The sequence below is a fragment of the Lonchura striata genome, chromosome 10 (assembly GCF_050655825.1).
Source record: "Lonchura striata isolate lonStrDom1 chromosome 10, ASM5065582v1, whole genome shotgun sequence".
Lineage (NCBI taxonomy): Eukaryota > Metazoa > Chordata > Aves > Passeriformes > Estrildidae > Lonchura > Lonchura striata.
In genome coordinates, this window is record NC_140712.1 from 18,977,944 (window position 1) to 18,994,734 (window position 16,791).

Consider the following 16,791-nt stretch of genomic DNA (forward strand, 5'->3'; position numbering starts at 1 on the left):
TTCCCCCCTCACTGTGACTGTCAGTTTTGGAGGCTACTCTGCTGATGCTGGTCTCAGCATTTTGTATTTGGATGCTGTTTTCTTCTGGATGCTCAAGACTGGTATGATGGATTTGTTCTTTCCCCATACCCTCCACTCCTCATAACCCACTAAGCAAAGGCAGAGCTGGTAGCACTGGGTAGCAGTGCTACAGCCAGAAGGAGCAAACTGGGAAATGCAGTGTGATCTGGCCAGAGGAATAAGGAGAACTGCCAGCTTTTATCAAAAGAGTTTGAATTTGCCCTGTGTTGTTGTCCTCCTCCTGCTTTTGTTTCAGTCTTTTCCCCAGAGTAAAACAGGAAGGTATTAGGGGATGGTGAAACTCCTTTTCCCTACTGTGAGTGGCTTAGTGTTTGCAAAAAGGAAAAGAATGGCTGAAGTCCCACAGAAATAAGAGTGGAATGAGATTTGGGACTCTGGTTTTAGTTCCCTGGTTTGTCACGAATTTACTGCCTCTGTCACTGTGAATTGCACCTGGAAATGGTGCAGTTTTCTGTATCTGAAATCCAGCTGTCCAAAATCTGACCCTTTTGACATCTGGCACCCACACGTGTCTAAACACCATTCTGTTTTCTAGCCACTTGTATATATGTATGATAAAAGCCTAAAATGTGGCAGCCAGGTCAAAATGTGAGAGACTTCCAAAACTAGTTAATACCAGTTGGCCTTGGTAAATCACTTCTGTTGGCTTTCAATCACCAGTCTAAATTATTCCATCAGAAATTAATTTTGTTGACTGTACTTGTCTCATTAATAGTTGGCTCTCTACCTCAGTTTATACAGCTGTAATGAGTAATCATGTTTTTTCCATCTAGGTACAGCTCAGAAATGAGCACTACAAACATAATTTTGCATGCTCAGAGCTATATATGGATCTTGGAGAGATTCCCCAGTCTGTCAGAATTGGTGTTCATGGGACCCCAGCACTAGCCCTATTAGACCACGCCTTGGAATAAAATAAAACCATGGATGATAAATTCTTATCCACGGTGGAAGGTCTGGCTCTATAGATGGTCTTTAAGGTCCTTTCCAGTCCAAACCATTCCGTGCTTCTCTCTGCTAAGGGTACCTGGTGGATCTGCCTGTGGCTATGGGATGCTCTCTGCATCCCCCCTCCTTGGTGTGCGTTGTTCTCCAAACACCAGCGGGATGTTTTATAGCAGGGTCTGTGCTCACCTGCTCAGCTGCCACAGAGAGAGGGCTGGGAGCAGCAGTGTCCCTGCAGAATGTGAGCTCCAGCCCCTGGAGCGGGGACAGGCTGTGCTGTGCCCTCTCACAGGGGACACCGCTGTCCCTCATGGGTCACGAGCCTGTTCCATCCCAACAGGGACCTGCACCTGGTGTTGCAGGCCAAGTGGTGATCTCCTCTCCCTCTGACACGCACACCTGGCTTCGGCATGGGAAGAGTTGCTGCTCTTGCACTGCCTCTCTTCATAGGATTTCATTTTTAGGTTTCTTTCTCCTTGCCTTCCTCAGCTCTTCCACTTTAGCTGGGGAGGATTACACTGGTGGTAGCATAAAAATATAGTTGCCTGTATGAGAAGAAAGCTGGATTTTCTGACAACATTAACACAGTCCAGTTATGGAGATCTGACTTGGACACTTACACCACAGTCAGGTTTAGGAGCTTTTGCTTATGCAAAGCAGCAGAAGTGGGTTGTTTCCATTTTCCATTTTGTTGCCAATGGGGCTGTCTTTGTCCAACTGTGCCCTGCTGTACCCTAGCAGAGGCAAACTGCCCCCGGAGAAGAACTGCTGTCAGAATACTTTAAAGTCGGTCAGGCTGGCTCCTGCTTTGTGAGGTTTATCAGCAAAGATTTTCATTGCCTCCAGTGGGAGGCTATTTTTATTCTATCCAGGGGCTACCTTCTGCTCTGAGGTCTTTATCACATTTTTTTTGGAATAGAGAAACCTGCCTCTTTTAGGACAACCTTAAATACCTTCATCTTTTGCAGTTTGAAAAACTAGATAGTTTTTTATTCAGGGTAAAAGTTTTCAGCATTTCTGTGACACGTTCAAGATTTCTTTTGTTGCTTTTTTGCTGTAGAAAAGGGACACTGCCATAGACCTGAGAATATTCTGTTTTCTCCATTGAGCAGAGATGACAGCAAGTGAGGTACTTAATGGTTCATCCTTCATGCTCTGATCAGTGCTTGACTGTTGCAGAAAATCCACATTGTGTTTCACTCCACCATGTAATCAAGATTGGAAGAGCTCTCAAGAGAGGATCTTGTTAATTTTCTTGCCCTATGCCAAGATCAGTCATATTTTTGTCTTTCTTGACAGCTGCAGGTCTGTGCTCTGTTAAAGACCTCTTCAGCCTTTCCAGGCAGCATATTTCAGTGCCTCACAATCCCTACCAGTAAAATCTGGCTTCTCCTCACCTTCTGTCTAACCTGATCATCTCTGCTGAAGTTTAAACTCATCACTCCTTGTCACTTCCATTTTGAATTCAGAGAACAGGTCATTCCTTTTTGCAGCAATGTTAAATATTTGAAGACTATTCATGTGCTTCTCTCTTCCTAGTGTTAAATACTCACAATTTGTTAAATCATCCCTTCTTCATGGTGGATTTAAATCTTCTATGTAAACCTTAATTGGCCTGTCTTCTCAAAAATACTCTGTGACGATCCCAGTCATTAACTAATCCACAAACAGTTTAAACCCTTTGATCAGCATTTTATTTATATCCTTGAGTAAAAGCATTCAATGCCAGCTAAACTGCCTGTTTGTACATCACTGTCTCTGAGTGGCTCAGATAGCCTTGTGCTGGTGTGCAGGCAAAGAATCTGCAGGGTTTTCTGCTGCTCCCTGACTGCAGTTCATTCCAAGGGAAAGGCTGGGTGCCTGGCAGGATGTGAAGCTCAGTATGGTTTGTGCCTGGGTTCTGTGGGACAGTGCACCGTGAAGGTTGTGCCTTCAAATAGAAAGGGAGCCCAAAGACAGAATCATGGAATCATGGGTGTCTGCAGGCATCCAAAATACACACTGATGGGCACAGGAATTCGGAAGTGACATGTGCTCAGACAGGTGGTAGGCTGTGAAATGTCACTTGGTATTAGGACCTTCTGGCGTGGCTGTATTTGAGCAGTCAGGTCATGCTTGGAGCTCAGCTACTGTACTGTGATTTGGATGTCCTTGATGGATATGGTTTCAGCTTCAAGGAGAAGTCAAGGAAATTTACGCTTTAGCAGTACATATGGGGAGAATGGAAGGCATGGAATGTGATTTTCTCTGGATTTCTCTGTTGTAGGTGAGTGTTTTAACCACCTTGGAGCGGCGATTCAACCTCCAGAGCGCTGACGTGGGTGTCATTGCCAGCAGCTTCGAGATTGGCAACCTGGCCCTCATCCTCTTTGTGAGCTACTTCGGAGCCCGAGGACACCGGCCACGCTTGATAGGGTGTGGAGGGATAGTCATGGCCTTGGGTGCCCTCCTTTCTGCATTGCCTGAATTCCTGACCCACCAGTACGAGTACGAGTCGGGAGAAATACGCTGGGGAGCTGAAGGGAGGGATGTGTGTGCTGTCAACGGGTCCAGCAGCGACGAGGGACCAGACCCGGACCTTATCTGCAGGAATAGGACTGCTACCAACATGATGTACTTGCTGCTCATCGGGGCACAGGTCCTCCTGGGCATTGGTGCTACCCCTGTCCAGCCCCTGGGAGTTTCCTACATCGATGACCACGTGAGGAGGAAAGATTCCTCCCTGTACATAGGTAAGGCTCTCTGAACTTCTCCTGGAAGGCTTTCCTTGTGGGCTGGCATCTGGCTCTTGTTGCCTGTTTGATGCCAGTGGAAGGGATGCCTCAAGGCCTCTTCTCCATGTGCTGCAGTGCTTGTGAAAGTGGCTTGGCATGGGGCTCTGCATCAAGCAGCAGGGAAGCACAGCAGTGCTTGCTTATGTTGTAGCAGTGGTAAAGGTTGACAGCCGTGATGATTGGGCAGATGCTCATTTCTTCTCTTGTGTTTGCCCAGATTGCTTTAAGTTCGTATATTGGTGGCTTATGGCTCAGTTTTAGCTGAAGAGTTTTCAAGTGGTGTGTGTGATGATGATTGACTTTTTTGGTTTGTTTTTTTTTCCTCCACATGTTACCCTAGTTATTTTCCTGTTCCAAAGCATGTGTCTGAGTGATCACTGCAGTCTGAGGAGACTGAGAGGACGCACGTGTTGTCACTACCACTGTCACATTTTAACAAGGAAGTGCCACTTACAGAGTAGGTGCTGTGACCCAGGATGCTGTGGCAGGACCCTCGATAATGTGATCCCTGTAACGGAATGGGATGTGGAAACTGGTGAGGTCTATTTTGGGATATAGTGAGCCTGAAGTAGAACTCACGGTTCTAGTGATCATGTTGCAAAATTCTTTCATATGGTTACACTGTGAAATCTGCCTTTGAATCCACAGTGAACCATCTCAGTTACTGGGGTAAAGTGCTTGTGGGTTTCAGCAGTAGTTCCCCCTCCCAGCAGGTTTAAAAAGGATGTTGTTGGCCAAGTTTTCTTTGAAAATTGTACCAGCTTGGCACAATCCTCTTTCTGTAGGGTTTGTCACTAAGTAAGCTGCTCCAATGGAATAAATGAGCGGAGTGTGTGCTGCCATTGTTAGTATAATCCTGGTAATCAAAAGTGTGCACTTGTCCCATCATCTCCACCTTGGTGTGACTTTCAGCTGAATGGGCGATCCTGTTCCCCTTTGGTTTTTATTTCCCCAAAGACATTTTTATCAAGTTTCCAAGCTGAGTGTGGCCACTGACAGCAAAGCTGGGCAGTCCTGCTGACTTTCAGAGAGCTGTTTAATGGGTAGTGCAGAAGCCTGGTGGGAAGCTACTACATAGTGTAGCATTCATGGATGTATTGCTGCTTCACGTAGAGCTTTTTCTGTGTATTCAAAACATGTCTCTGCTTTTCTGTAGCTGGCCATAAAATCATAGTATTTCAGCATTTAGCTTTGTCCTTGGGTCATTATTCATCTTCACTTGGTTCTGTAAGTGTTTGTGAGGATCCACTGGACAAAGAAGAATGATGTATAAAATACAAGATAATGTACAACCCAAAGGTGAATAATGAGACTGAATTCACTGGAGCAACTGTGCCAACACCATAAATGATGAGCTGGAATTAAGAGTGATTCTAAGATTATCTATTATAAATAACTATATAGAGGAGCAGCAACTTCTTTCAGTCTGTTCCGTGGGCATTTTTTAAGCAATGCTTCACGTCTTGAGAACAGGCTGGAGGAGGGTGCATGAGAGGAGGATTAGGAAGAGTGATTTTTCTTCTTCCTGAGCTACATTCATCTTGTATGTTAAAATAACGTGTTTAAAGTTGGCAGTTCAACTGTAGCTGGGAAAATACTTCCAGAAAATTATTTCTGCTTACTATATGCTGGTTTTTTATTTTTTCTGCAAAGATGAGGATGTTGTCTAACCATATTTGTTACTACATGTGGAGTTTAAAAACAAAGGAAAAAAGCCACACCAAAAAAACCTCACCACAAAACCCCAGGCATTTTGGGGTTGTTTGCTTTCTGGCTTTAGCTATGGAAATCATAACCTGAATTTCTACATCTGAATTGTGGATTACAGCGAGGTGCCTGTGTATGCACACTCAAGCAGCAATGAAGTTTAATTTCTGCTCTGTCCTAACCTATCCATCACAAATAGGGTTTGAGATATTGGATGATTAATTAGTCTATCAACTTGCAATCAATTTGACTAGTGAAAATAAAAGCTACCAGGAAAAAAAATCTATTCCATGAATGAATGTAAATGGATAAGAAACAAATGGAAGTGTCATCTTACATTGGTGGATACTTGAGAGGGGGTCAGATTGCTTGGTTTAAATGTTGTTTGAGAATTACTTGCTCAGATTTGTCTTTAACTGATTATTTTTGTTGATGTCATCAATGCAGTTTTCAGTGGCCTTAGAAGAAAGCTGGCTGAGCAGCTTACCCACTTCATTCTGCTCTGTTTTGCAGAGGAAATAACTGCAGAGTGGATACTGTCACTGTGCTATATTTATATCAGTTTGCTTTCTCATAATAGCTCACTCACTCAGTAGGGGCTGTGTGTGACCAGATGAAATGTTTTTGGGCAAGTTCCCTTAGTTGAAATTAGGGGCAAATCTGGCATGGATGGTTCTCTCAGGATAGGAACTAATTAATAACAGTGATAATAGTCTGGCTGAACTTTCTAGAATGACTGGCTGAGAAATGATCAGATTGACCAGTTTGTGCTGTCCTTAGTGTAGAGCTTATGTTAAGTCTGTGTGTGATGCATTGTGGCTGAGGGTTAGAAGTAGTTTCTCAGCCTGACAGCTAAGCAGTAGTCATTGTTTACCTCTGCAATAAAAATCCTCATGTCCCAGGACAGTGAATTAGATAGAAATAAATGCACTGAGAGGTTTTTTTCCCCTCCTTCTGAGTTGTATGAAATTTAAGTGGAGTAATAATAGAATATCTAACACAGTCACTTTGCAGTGAGATAACAATACAGGACACCTTCTCTGATTATTTTAAAAAGAAATCCAACCCCCCAGAACATCCTCCCAAATCTTCTTTTTTGTATGTTAATACTCATGTGTATGCAGAAGAATGCAGATGTGATACCATATGGAGTTTAAAGTGATGCTTGGCTTTAATCATTAGTGGAACTAATAGCATCTGTGGAGTGTAATATTCTTGTGGCTATGAAGCCCATCAGATTTCTCCTGTGGTTTCTCTGCAGTGAAAGGCACACAGGAGGATGTGGGCAGTGCACCTCTGCTGTGCATCCTTTGAAGTCAGGGGTTGCTCAGGCTTGTGCTCTGCCAAGGAGGTGGGGATTCTTAGAGTTTCTTAATTACAGAGGCAGTGGTGAGATACTACAGGAGTATTTCTCTTCATGGGCTGCTGACTTGCAGCTTCACATTTCTTGAACTAATGAACAGATTTTTTTTTTTTTTTGCTGCCTGCAATGTGTTGCTACCAAACTCAAAAAGATTCTGTTGCTGTAGTAACCAGGCCTGGGAAAAAGGGTTGTCTTTTGGTAACCCAGGGCAAAGTGAACAAAAGGAGATGAGTGTGTGAAAGTACACACCAAAGTATGTTCCAAAGGAAACACATTTGTGCTGTAGCAGGGTTAGAAAGATCATGGCACCGTGCCTGCTCTGGTTAATCACAGAATCATAGAACAGTTTGGGTTGGAAGGGTCCTCAGAGATCATCCAGCTCCTACCCCTGCTGTGGATAGGGACACCTTTCACTTGAACAGGTTGTTGGTCAGGTGAAACCTAATGATGGGGGAGAAACTCTCCTCCCATTCTCAGCATCTGCTTGACTCAAAGGTTATAATGCTGGCAGTAGCAATCAAACAATGGAAAAAATAAAGGAACTTTCTTAGCAGTTTGAAATTGGGAAAAGTGTTCTGAGTTGGTGCTGGTTTGGTTGCTTCTCTCTGAGTCTGATCTGGCATTTAGTATTGGCACTCCCATCTAGAGGTTTCCAAACCTGTGTGCTTATTGGCATCTGGCGTAAATAACCCCATTGAGTGGAGGAATTCATCATTGCTACAGACCATGTGGGGCTTGTTACTGCTCTATCTTTACTAGTGTCAAAGGATTCCTTCAATTTGTGGCACTGTTTATTTTAAAGGAGTAAAGACTACTTACTATACGGTTCTTTTCTCCACCCACTAATGACTCACTTGGCATTTCCTTTTTTAGTACTTTTTCTGCTCAATCTTGCTGAGTTCTCTTGAAATCAGTGAGGACTTTGTCATTAGGAGGGAGATCAGAGGAGCTGATACAAAGAGGGAAAAAAGCCCTGACCTGACAGTGGTTGTATGGATTTGCTGCCTCTCAGATAAGCAGGAGCTTGCAAGTGTTTTCTGCTCACTGGAGTGCCTGTGCTGCTCCCAGCAGTGAGTTCCATTAGAGCCAGTGCAGTGGTGTGGTTGGTTAATGTTTTTAGCAGCCTGAGACACACCTTCTGGCCTTCCTGCTGCATTTAGCATTTGCTGATAAAGGTTCTTGCCTCTTGTCTGGGACACAGTTACCTATAGAGCACAATGAATAGCCTCTGGGAGCCAGTATTTGATCTGGGACAATTAAGGGCTGTATTAAACAGAGGAAGTTGCTATTATTCTGTCTCCAGTTGATGGAGGAAATTGATATTGATGTTGGAAGGAGCCCTGCCAGACTGTGAGACTCATTCAGAAGAATGCTGTGCTGATCTTTAATGCATTTCAGAGTTTCCCTTTGCATTTGTTGAAGCTGTCTCTGTGTTTGGCATTGTGGGCACACACACCACATGTTCAGGACCCATGACTTGGGGCTACTCACTGAATTGCAGTAATGGGAAGAATGGCTTAAAGGAAATCCCAGAAGGGACAAATCTTGAGTCAAGAAGTATGTGCTGTGGAGTGATGAGTGCTCCTGAATTATTGGTGTGCAAGGGTGTATCTGAGCACAGCATCCTCTGGGGCACAGAGCTGTCCTTGGCCTGTTTCATGACAGGGCTGAGGAATGCAAAAATCAGCTCTGCTGGATGTGTGTTTAGCTGCTTTCTTCTGTCTTACCTATTTGGCCTTTTCTGTGTGTATTTTGGTTTTATCATTGTTGTTCCAGCCCTTACCCTTGATGTGAGAGTAGAACTCAACAGAATGGTGTGTTCTTCCCACATCTGCACTAACTAACCCTGTTAAGAGGGAGAGGACCCTGCATTGCAGCTGCTGGCTTTGACCTTTGTATTAGTGTGGGGTTATTTTGCATCAAATGTGTGGAAGCACTTTTTGTTTTGTGATGACAGAGAGAAAGCTCAGCCTCACTTCTGGTGCCTTCTGTCTTTTCTTTAAGCACCAGCTCAAGATTTGCTGCAGAGGAAGACAAACATGCCCTAATTGGGATCTTGCTGTCTTCAGGGATAAATTTGTCCATTTGAAAAATCATTTATGGTAGCTTACATCAGTCAAAATAATAGCAGCCATTGTGCTTTGGAGAAGCAGAAACATTTTCTCGACTGACAAGAATTTAATCTGAGAGTTAGTATCTATGCTGGTGAGTTAATGGCAAGTTATCAGCATAAGCTGCTGAAATCAGAGTTTGAGTCAACATTTTATATGTTCGAGGTTTGTTGGTTTGGTCTCTACCTGATGAAAAGTCTCTTACAAGGAGGATGAATGTATTTTGGTCAGTCTTATTCTTTCCAAAGCTCTCAAATTTCTTGACATGTATGTCTGAACCTACATTTCTAAACTATAGGAAGTGGAATAATTTTGTGTTTATAGCATACAGGTCATATCATCAGCCGTTTGAGGCTGACTGTTGATGTGTATCAATTGGAAGGCCTTTAGGACCCACCTGAGAGGTCTCTACAGCTCTGCCCATCCTGGCTGCTTATCCTTTCACTCCTCACAGCATTTCCCACATGGCCACTCTCCTTCCTGCTGTGCTCATTTGTGGTCTGCAAGCAACATGGGTACTTTATTCACATTAGCCCTTCCTGCTGGAACATGCTTCTCTGAGCTCACCACCTAAGGTTCTGCCAGCCTTGTGCATTCCTGACCCTTTTTCCTTTTAAAGCCTGTTTTATGAGGTCTTTTGTAGTGGATTGTAGCAGACTCCTATCTGTTGTATTTGCTCTGTGCCCACTCCATACCCATCAGCTGCCTGGTGAGTTTGTCCACCCCCACGTGGGCACAGAAGCGAGAATTGCATTTCTCCTTGCTGGTATAGGCAGTTTTATAGGTGTGTAATATTTTTAGCCTGAAGACGGAATTCTGTAATGCTTTTGTTCAGTAAATGCATCCTCCTACGGGTGATTTGGAGAGCCTTTCCTTCCTGTCACAGCCTCCCATGGGCTGAGAAAGGCACAGTATTAGCTCTGAGCTCCGAGCAGAGCTGCTGCCAGCGCGAGGGCTGTGATGCCTGTTCATTACTGAAAGGTCTCTGTGCTGAAGGATTCTTTGGGCTGTCTCCCCCGTGGACTGACTGTGGACAGATTAAATTACATGGCTTCACGTGGATATCCTGGTATTAACCCACTGATCCATCGATAACCTGCAGCCTTTTATAATTACAGCCCTTGGGGGAGAGATGGGTGTTCTCATCTGCTGTGTGTCAGCAGGGCTGGCTCTGTTACACATGTCCCCCTTTACAGTGCTGGTGGTAATACCCTGGAAAATTAAATGGAAACACAAACAAGTGTGTAGGGTGTATTAGAGCAGTAACAATAATCAATTCATGGGAATAACCTTTTCCACTACAGGCAGGAAGGCTGTTGCAAAAAGCAGTAGCTGAATGGATGTATTTATTCAATTAAATAAATATATGCATGAAGTCTTAACTGTTGAGGGCTCCATTATTTTACAGCAATTGTTTCAGTTACCTTAACCTTCTGCTAATAGCTTTTTTTTTTTTTTCTGTTGTTATGAGCTGAGTAAATAAAGCTTAGGTCCAACCAAATGACTTTGTGTGAAAGCATATTGAGGGTGGGAGCTGTTTCCATGTTATTCTGTGCTCTCTGTGTACTCTGCAGCTGATTTTTGTTTTAATTGGGATTTGCTGACTCTGATGTCTTGTGAAAATCACTCCATTTGTTGAGTTTCTTGGGTTTTTTCTGTGATGTACTTTAAATAATCATCAGCTGGGAGAGCCTAGTCAGGTACTTCATTCCTGGGGCAGCCTGTCTAGTGCAGTGTCCTTGTCATTTAAATGGCACATATGCAGAGCCCTAAGGTTCATGAAATTAATTAAATAGATTGGAAGGTGGTGAGTTGCCCATGTCAAAAGCTGAAGGCTGTATTGTGTCTCTTATGGCACAAGCAGGAGTGGTGTGTGCCAATCTTGGCCCTTCCTCTGGGTACTGAGACTCCCAAATTACTGCACATAAGAAGTATCCAGATGTTTTGGTCACAGTTTACAGGCTGGGGCTCTGTTTCCTATGGTGGGACAAAGCACAGAATTTCCCCCTTCACCAGCACAATTCAGGGCACTGGCTGGGTGTTACTTACCTGCAGGACAAGGTGCTTGTATGAGTTACAGGAGAATGCAGAGAAGTTCCTCCTTTCCCTCTTTCACAACTGCCTCTCCTGTGCCTGGCTGAGCTGTTCAACCAAGTTTTGTTACCCTTGGAGAAGTTGCTGCAGGTCTGAGCTGGGTTTTGGGGAAGCTGGTGCTTACACCCTTTGGGTGCCAAAAAAGTGTTATTTGAGTAACCTCCTACTTGTGTTTGCTTTTGCAAAGTCCCGAGCAGTGCCATGGCACAAACGTGCAGCTCTGTTGACCTACAGGGCCTGGCAGCACTCAGCTGCCAAAGCTGTTAAAGTGTGGTTTTATTCTGGCTTTGCTGGGCATCAGGGGCTGTGCATGGCATTCCACCACCTCCCTGTCTATGTTTCATGGCCTCCTGATAATACATTTCTTCTGTGGATCTAGTTGGAATTGATCCTGTAGTTGTTTAAAATCTTCATCCCTTGTCCTGTCACGACAGGCCCTGAGGTGGCCCATCAGGGTGGGACTTGGGGCAGAGCTGTCCTGGGGACATCAGTGCAGCCTCACTAACTACAAGCATCTGACTGCCCCTCATGCACCAGCCCGGAGGAAAAAGTGTGACCACAAGTGATGGCTACCTTGTAAAACAAAAATAAAATTCCTCTGCATCCTTTGTGGTCATCTTAGCAGCCAGTGGAGTGGAAGCTCTTCCTTGGTTTGGTGAATGTTGAAAATTTATAACTTTGTGAATTTATTTGTTTTGCATAAATGATAAGTTTGCAGAAATCTGGGGTTATTGAGCACTTTCTCCTTAGCTTTGGGGAAATTCTGGCTTTCTTTAATTTGGTTGTTTGGGTCAAAATTGGCATCTGCTCCCAAAATTGCTTCTTCTAAGTTTGCTCTTTAGAAAGGACTCAGTCTTCTATCAGATTTCTTTTTGCCAGGGTATGGCCATTCCATTAACTACACTGGTAATGAGGTATTTGGCTTTTCCTAAGAGGGAGGCCTGCTCTCACTAAGCCCCCTTTTGATTTCAGTAATAGGGATTTTGTATGCAAATTTGGCCCTTTATTAACCAGTTAAAATGTGAGATTTAGTTTCTTGAATGGAAGTTAACAACATGTGACTTTGCTCTTTGACTTAATACCTCAGAGCTCTTGGGTGCAGCCAAACAAAGCTGTGTCTGTGACAAGGAGCAGGACCTGGATAAAGGCAGCAGATCAAAGCAATAGTGAACATTCAAGTGTTCAAACAGGTAGAAAAGCTGGATACTCTGTGCAGCAGTTCTTTCCTGTCTGTGTCCCTCTGCTTGCCTCACTTTTCCCCTGTGGTATTCTGTACATTCCTGCCCTCGGTGTTACACAAACCAGTCCCAGTGTGACTGTTTGTACAAGACAGTGATACTGCTTATTAGACTTAGAAAGAAATAATATTAGGGGGGAGAAAAAGACAACTGGGACAACTTTGCTGTGTTAGTAATTGCTGCAGAGACCAATTAGCCATGTGATGAAAAACCACCTCTATCTTGTTAGCCATCAGCTACAACATATGGATGTCCTAATCCAATCAGGCTGATCATCAAAAGAATAAGTCTTGTTAGAGAGAGCTTTTTCTCAGCAGACAGTTATAAACTGTGCTGGGCTTAGAGACTGAAGGGGTGGTAGCATGCAAGAAGAGAACTACAAATTCTCCTGGCTGTGCTTCTGAGGTGTTTTGAGCACTGATTCATGCTTTACTGGCCTGAGCTGTCAGTTCTCTCTGAGCTTTCTCTTCATTCTGGCCACTTGTTGGTTTTGTGGTGTAGAGATGTGTGTGTGTTTTCAGTCTTCCCCCCTCCTCGTTTGATATAAAAAATCACACTCCTGGAATGCAAGCATACAAATGTTTTACTGCACTTGTGTTTTCTCATGTCTTCTGTAAATGTGCTGCTGTGGTGCCGGTGGGAGGCAAGCCTGCTGTGTTGTAAACCGCAGGAAGCAGCATTGCAGGAAACAAAATTATTTGCAGTGGTGCTGGGTAAGAGTTCTGTGAAGAGTTTCCCACAAGTGCCCGAGGGTAAGAGGTTTGTAGGGAGAGATAACACCTATTTAATACACACATGTTCGTGCTTGGTGGATCTTGTTCTGATCAGTGTGACTAACCATGCCCAAGAATATTTACATTTTGTTTCTCAGTTGTCACCTGATCTGGCAAAATAACATCCCTTCAAACCTTGCTTTACTTCATGTGTTGGTGAGACTTCCCTATCAAATGGAAACACTCTCTTCTGTAATTGTATACCCCACCTCATTAGGAGCTTAGAGTCCTGGAGGTACTTGATTTATTAGTAGGAGCAAAACTTAAATTAAGCTTAGGTTAAGCAAATACTCCTACTCAGAAAGGTCTCAAGGGTTATAAAACAAGTTAGTAAGAGGGTGAGAATAGACCCCAGGAATTCTGACTCCAGTTCTCTGCAATTGCTCTGAGAACTAAAGCATTTCACTACATTCCTGCAAAGCTATGTATCTTCCAAGGGTGCAGACATTCCTTTCTTTTCAGTGTCAGAGGGGTTACAGATCCTGGCTTTTTGTCTGCTAGCACTAGCCTGCTCCACCTCTGCAAACTATTTTTTACTTGTCTCCAAGAGCTGGATGATTAAATTGAGACCAACACTGTCTTTGCATAGTGGAGAGAGACTATTTACAAGAGCATGTAGTGACAGGACAAGGCTTCAAACTGAGAGTAGATTTAGATTAGATTTTAGCAAGAAACTTGATTGTGCGGGTGGTGAGTCACTGGAACAGGTTGCACAGAGAACTGGTAGATGCCCAGTCCCTGGAAGTCTTCAAGGCTGGATTGGGCTGTGAGCAGCCAGGTCTAGCAGAAGGTGTCCCTGCCCATGGCAGTGCTGTTGGAATTTAAGGTCCCTTCCAGGACCACCCATCCTGTGATTGAGGTTGGTGATCTGCAAGAAGCATTTTGAGGACAGTCTGACACCTCACTGTTCTGTAGCTCATTCCAATGAGCCAGCAGCACAGGGATGTACATCCCAGACTTGTCCAGTCACCTCTGAAGCTCACTTGCAGCCTGCATGACAAAAATGGTAGCAAATTCCACAGTTCCCTGTGGCTTTTGTCATCTCCAAGGAGTTAGGCTGTGCATTTTTCTTCCCAAGATTGTTGCTTTCTTGATTGGATGTTTAGGATTTTGGCTTTAAGGCTGTGAAGGTGGTGAAGTGGGCACAAAACTTCTCTTGGAGTAAAAATACCTTCGAAGTGGCATCTGCCTATCAAAAACCTGCTGTATTAGCAGTCCTGCCATCGCCCTGGTCTTGCAACATCACACCACAGATAGGAGTGCACCTGGAATTCCTTGGGCTGGGGAGATAAGGCGCAGGCTGGCACAGCTGGCAAAAATCAGGATAGGCAATCTCATTAGGTGAAAAAATACAGTCTGTAATGGGGTTTGCCGATGCGAGAAAGACCTGTTGAAATGAAAATTTCAGATAAACAAGAGAAGTGAAAATGCAGCTGTGCTGCTCTCCAGATTGCTGTGTAAAATGCTCCCATGTGTGGCTCCCTGAGTTCATCTCACATACTGCACCTCCCAAAACTGTGGTAGTGTGGAGATGAGAGCAGCTGAGTGAAGCTTTCTGAATAAATTACTCTTGCTGTCCTGTGGTATTCCAAGTCTGAGTAAACAGAAGAGACACTCTGTGCCTTAAAATCAGCAAGTTTGGGTTTTATTAGCCCTGGAGGGGCAGTAAATTCTAGAGCTGAGCCGGAGGAGCAAAGGAATGAGAGTCAAGTAAGGAGGTGTAGGGCTGGCTGAGGATATGCTCGAGAAGGTCCTTGCTGCTTACTGCAGCTCAGGAAGGCAATTGGAAATTGAATCTACAGTGCACTGGGGAGCTGTTGGGGGTGGCTTAGGATGGGGTAAGGATTTGGGAAATCTGCTTGAGCAAAGGCTGCATCCAGGAGGAGGCAGGAATAATGATGGTGGTGAAAGGGAGGGGGAGTGAGCAGCAGCATAGTAAAGCTGGGGGTGGAGGGGTCAGGTATTGAAGCAAGCAGAGCTAAGACAGGAGCTCAGCCACTACAGCAGAAACATGGTATGGGCCCATCTCCATTAAGTCTACAGAAACCTGGATCCTCCCATCCAAAGGCTCCATTTTTTATTAAAATTCAGGCTCTTCAAATAATCGACACCCACCTGGCAATCAGGTGTCTAAGTGGAATCTGTGCTGAATTTCCCTTCTGGGTCACAGTTGTTGCAGGGTTCAGGAGGGTATCGGTGTGTGCCTCCTCCTAGACCACAGGGTGCTCACATCTCCGTTCCCTCGCAAGGCAAACTTGTTTTGTGAATAAACGGTGTGTTTTGATGGTGAGTGTGGGTGGTGTCAGGAAACGAGTGTGCCAGAAGCCTTGTTCCCAGAGAGAGATCCAGTGTTTACTGAAGATGCTAATTGCTGCCTCCAACCCATCATTATTTGTCTTCTGCCCGCAGCACAGCGATCAAAGGTGCTGATATCGCTTTCGCTAAAAGCACTATCAGCAAAAGGTTGTAAGAAGGAAAAGAGATGGGTAAAAGGGGTGAAAGAAGGAAAAGAGATGGGTAAAAGGGGTGAAAGAAGGAAGAGATGCTCTTGAATTTCAGGAGTACCACTGGCTGCTGCTTTACTTCTCCATTTTTCTTTTTTTTTTTTTTTTCTTTTTCTTTTTTTTTTTTTTTGGGAGGGATTTTTGGGACTGAAGGTTGCAAAGGAAGCAAATGCTTTTGGTTTTTTGGTTTTGTTTTTTAATGCCCCATATGGCCGTTTTATTAACTGGAAAACCTCCAGCTGAGAATTGGATGATGTTACTGAGCTACAGAGCAAAATTCATTCCCAGCCGTGTGGCAGAGAGTACTTGTGTCTTTGAATGTGAGCCATGCCTCTCCCAGCTAGGGTTAGGGTGAAAAATAAAAGCTGTGTTTGCCCTGTTTTGCTGACCCAAGGAAAACATTGTTGTTTTTCATGCTGGGGATGTTGAGCTTTTCAAACTAAATGCAAACCTTGAACAAGTGAGTTGTCAGCAGATCATCATAGAGCACTTTGAGTTGAGGGTGTGAGTGACATGGACAGCAAACCCCTAAGTTTGGGGGTTTTATGGTTGCAGTGAGATTATCCACCACAAAGTTAGAAGTACAATAGATACATTTATACATTATTCCCTGCTTATATGAGTGGGTTTTTCTACTATAATATGAAAGAAGCATTGCAAACCAGACTTGTGTAACAGTGATCTGCACTTCCCAAGGATTGACTCTCTGATTCCTGCCTGAGCAGCATTTCTTTGCATTGTCTACAGATTTCTGTCCTGTCTCCCCTGCTGAGACAGAGAAATTACTTGCTGTCTGTAGCATCTCAGTTGGCAAATGAGACTGAGAATTTAGAAATAGCTTGTAGACGTGTTTATCATCTTCTGTGAGTGTGTATGTTGAAGTTACTACTTCAGTTTTCTGTCCAAGAGACTTGGAAACAGAGCATTCCTCCAGACCTGCATTTTCACTTGTCATTTTCTCTTGTGCAGAGTGGGGAAAAGGAGGGTTGGAACCTCAGCCTTTGTTCTGAGAGTATCTTGATTTTTCCACAATATCCTCTAGCCTTTCTGTCTCAGAGTGATGCAGGAGAGAGGGATAGAATTTAAGTGGATCTCTTTAGATTTAAGGATTAGCTTCCCTGTCAGTTGTGAGTGTAGCAGCAGGTTTTGGTGTTTGGAAGCTGACCTTTCCCACTTCACATCCCCGAATTTGTGCCTCTGG

At 44.1% G+C, this 16,791-nt stretch overlaps 1 protein-coding gene across 1 annotated transcript in view; it reads left to right on the forward strand.

The window, feature by feature from the left end:
* Positions 1-16,791, forward strand: part of SLCO3A1 (solute carrier organic anion transporter family member 3A1) — a 130,448-nt gene that overhangs the window by 19,745 nt on the left and 93,912 nt on the right. The window contains exon 2 of the mRNA XM_085588890.1: positions 3,293-3,758. Within this exon, the coding sequence (XP_085445016.1) occupies positions 3,293-3,758 (466 nt within the window). The remainder of the gene's footprint in view (positions 1-3,292; positions 3,759-16,791) is intronic.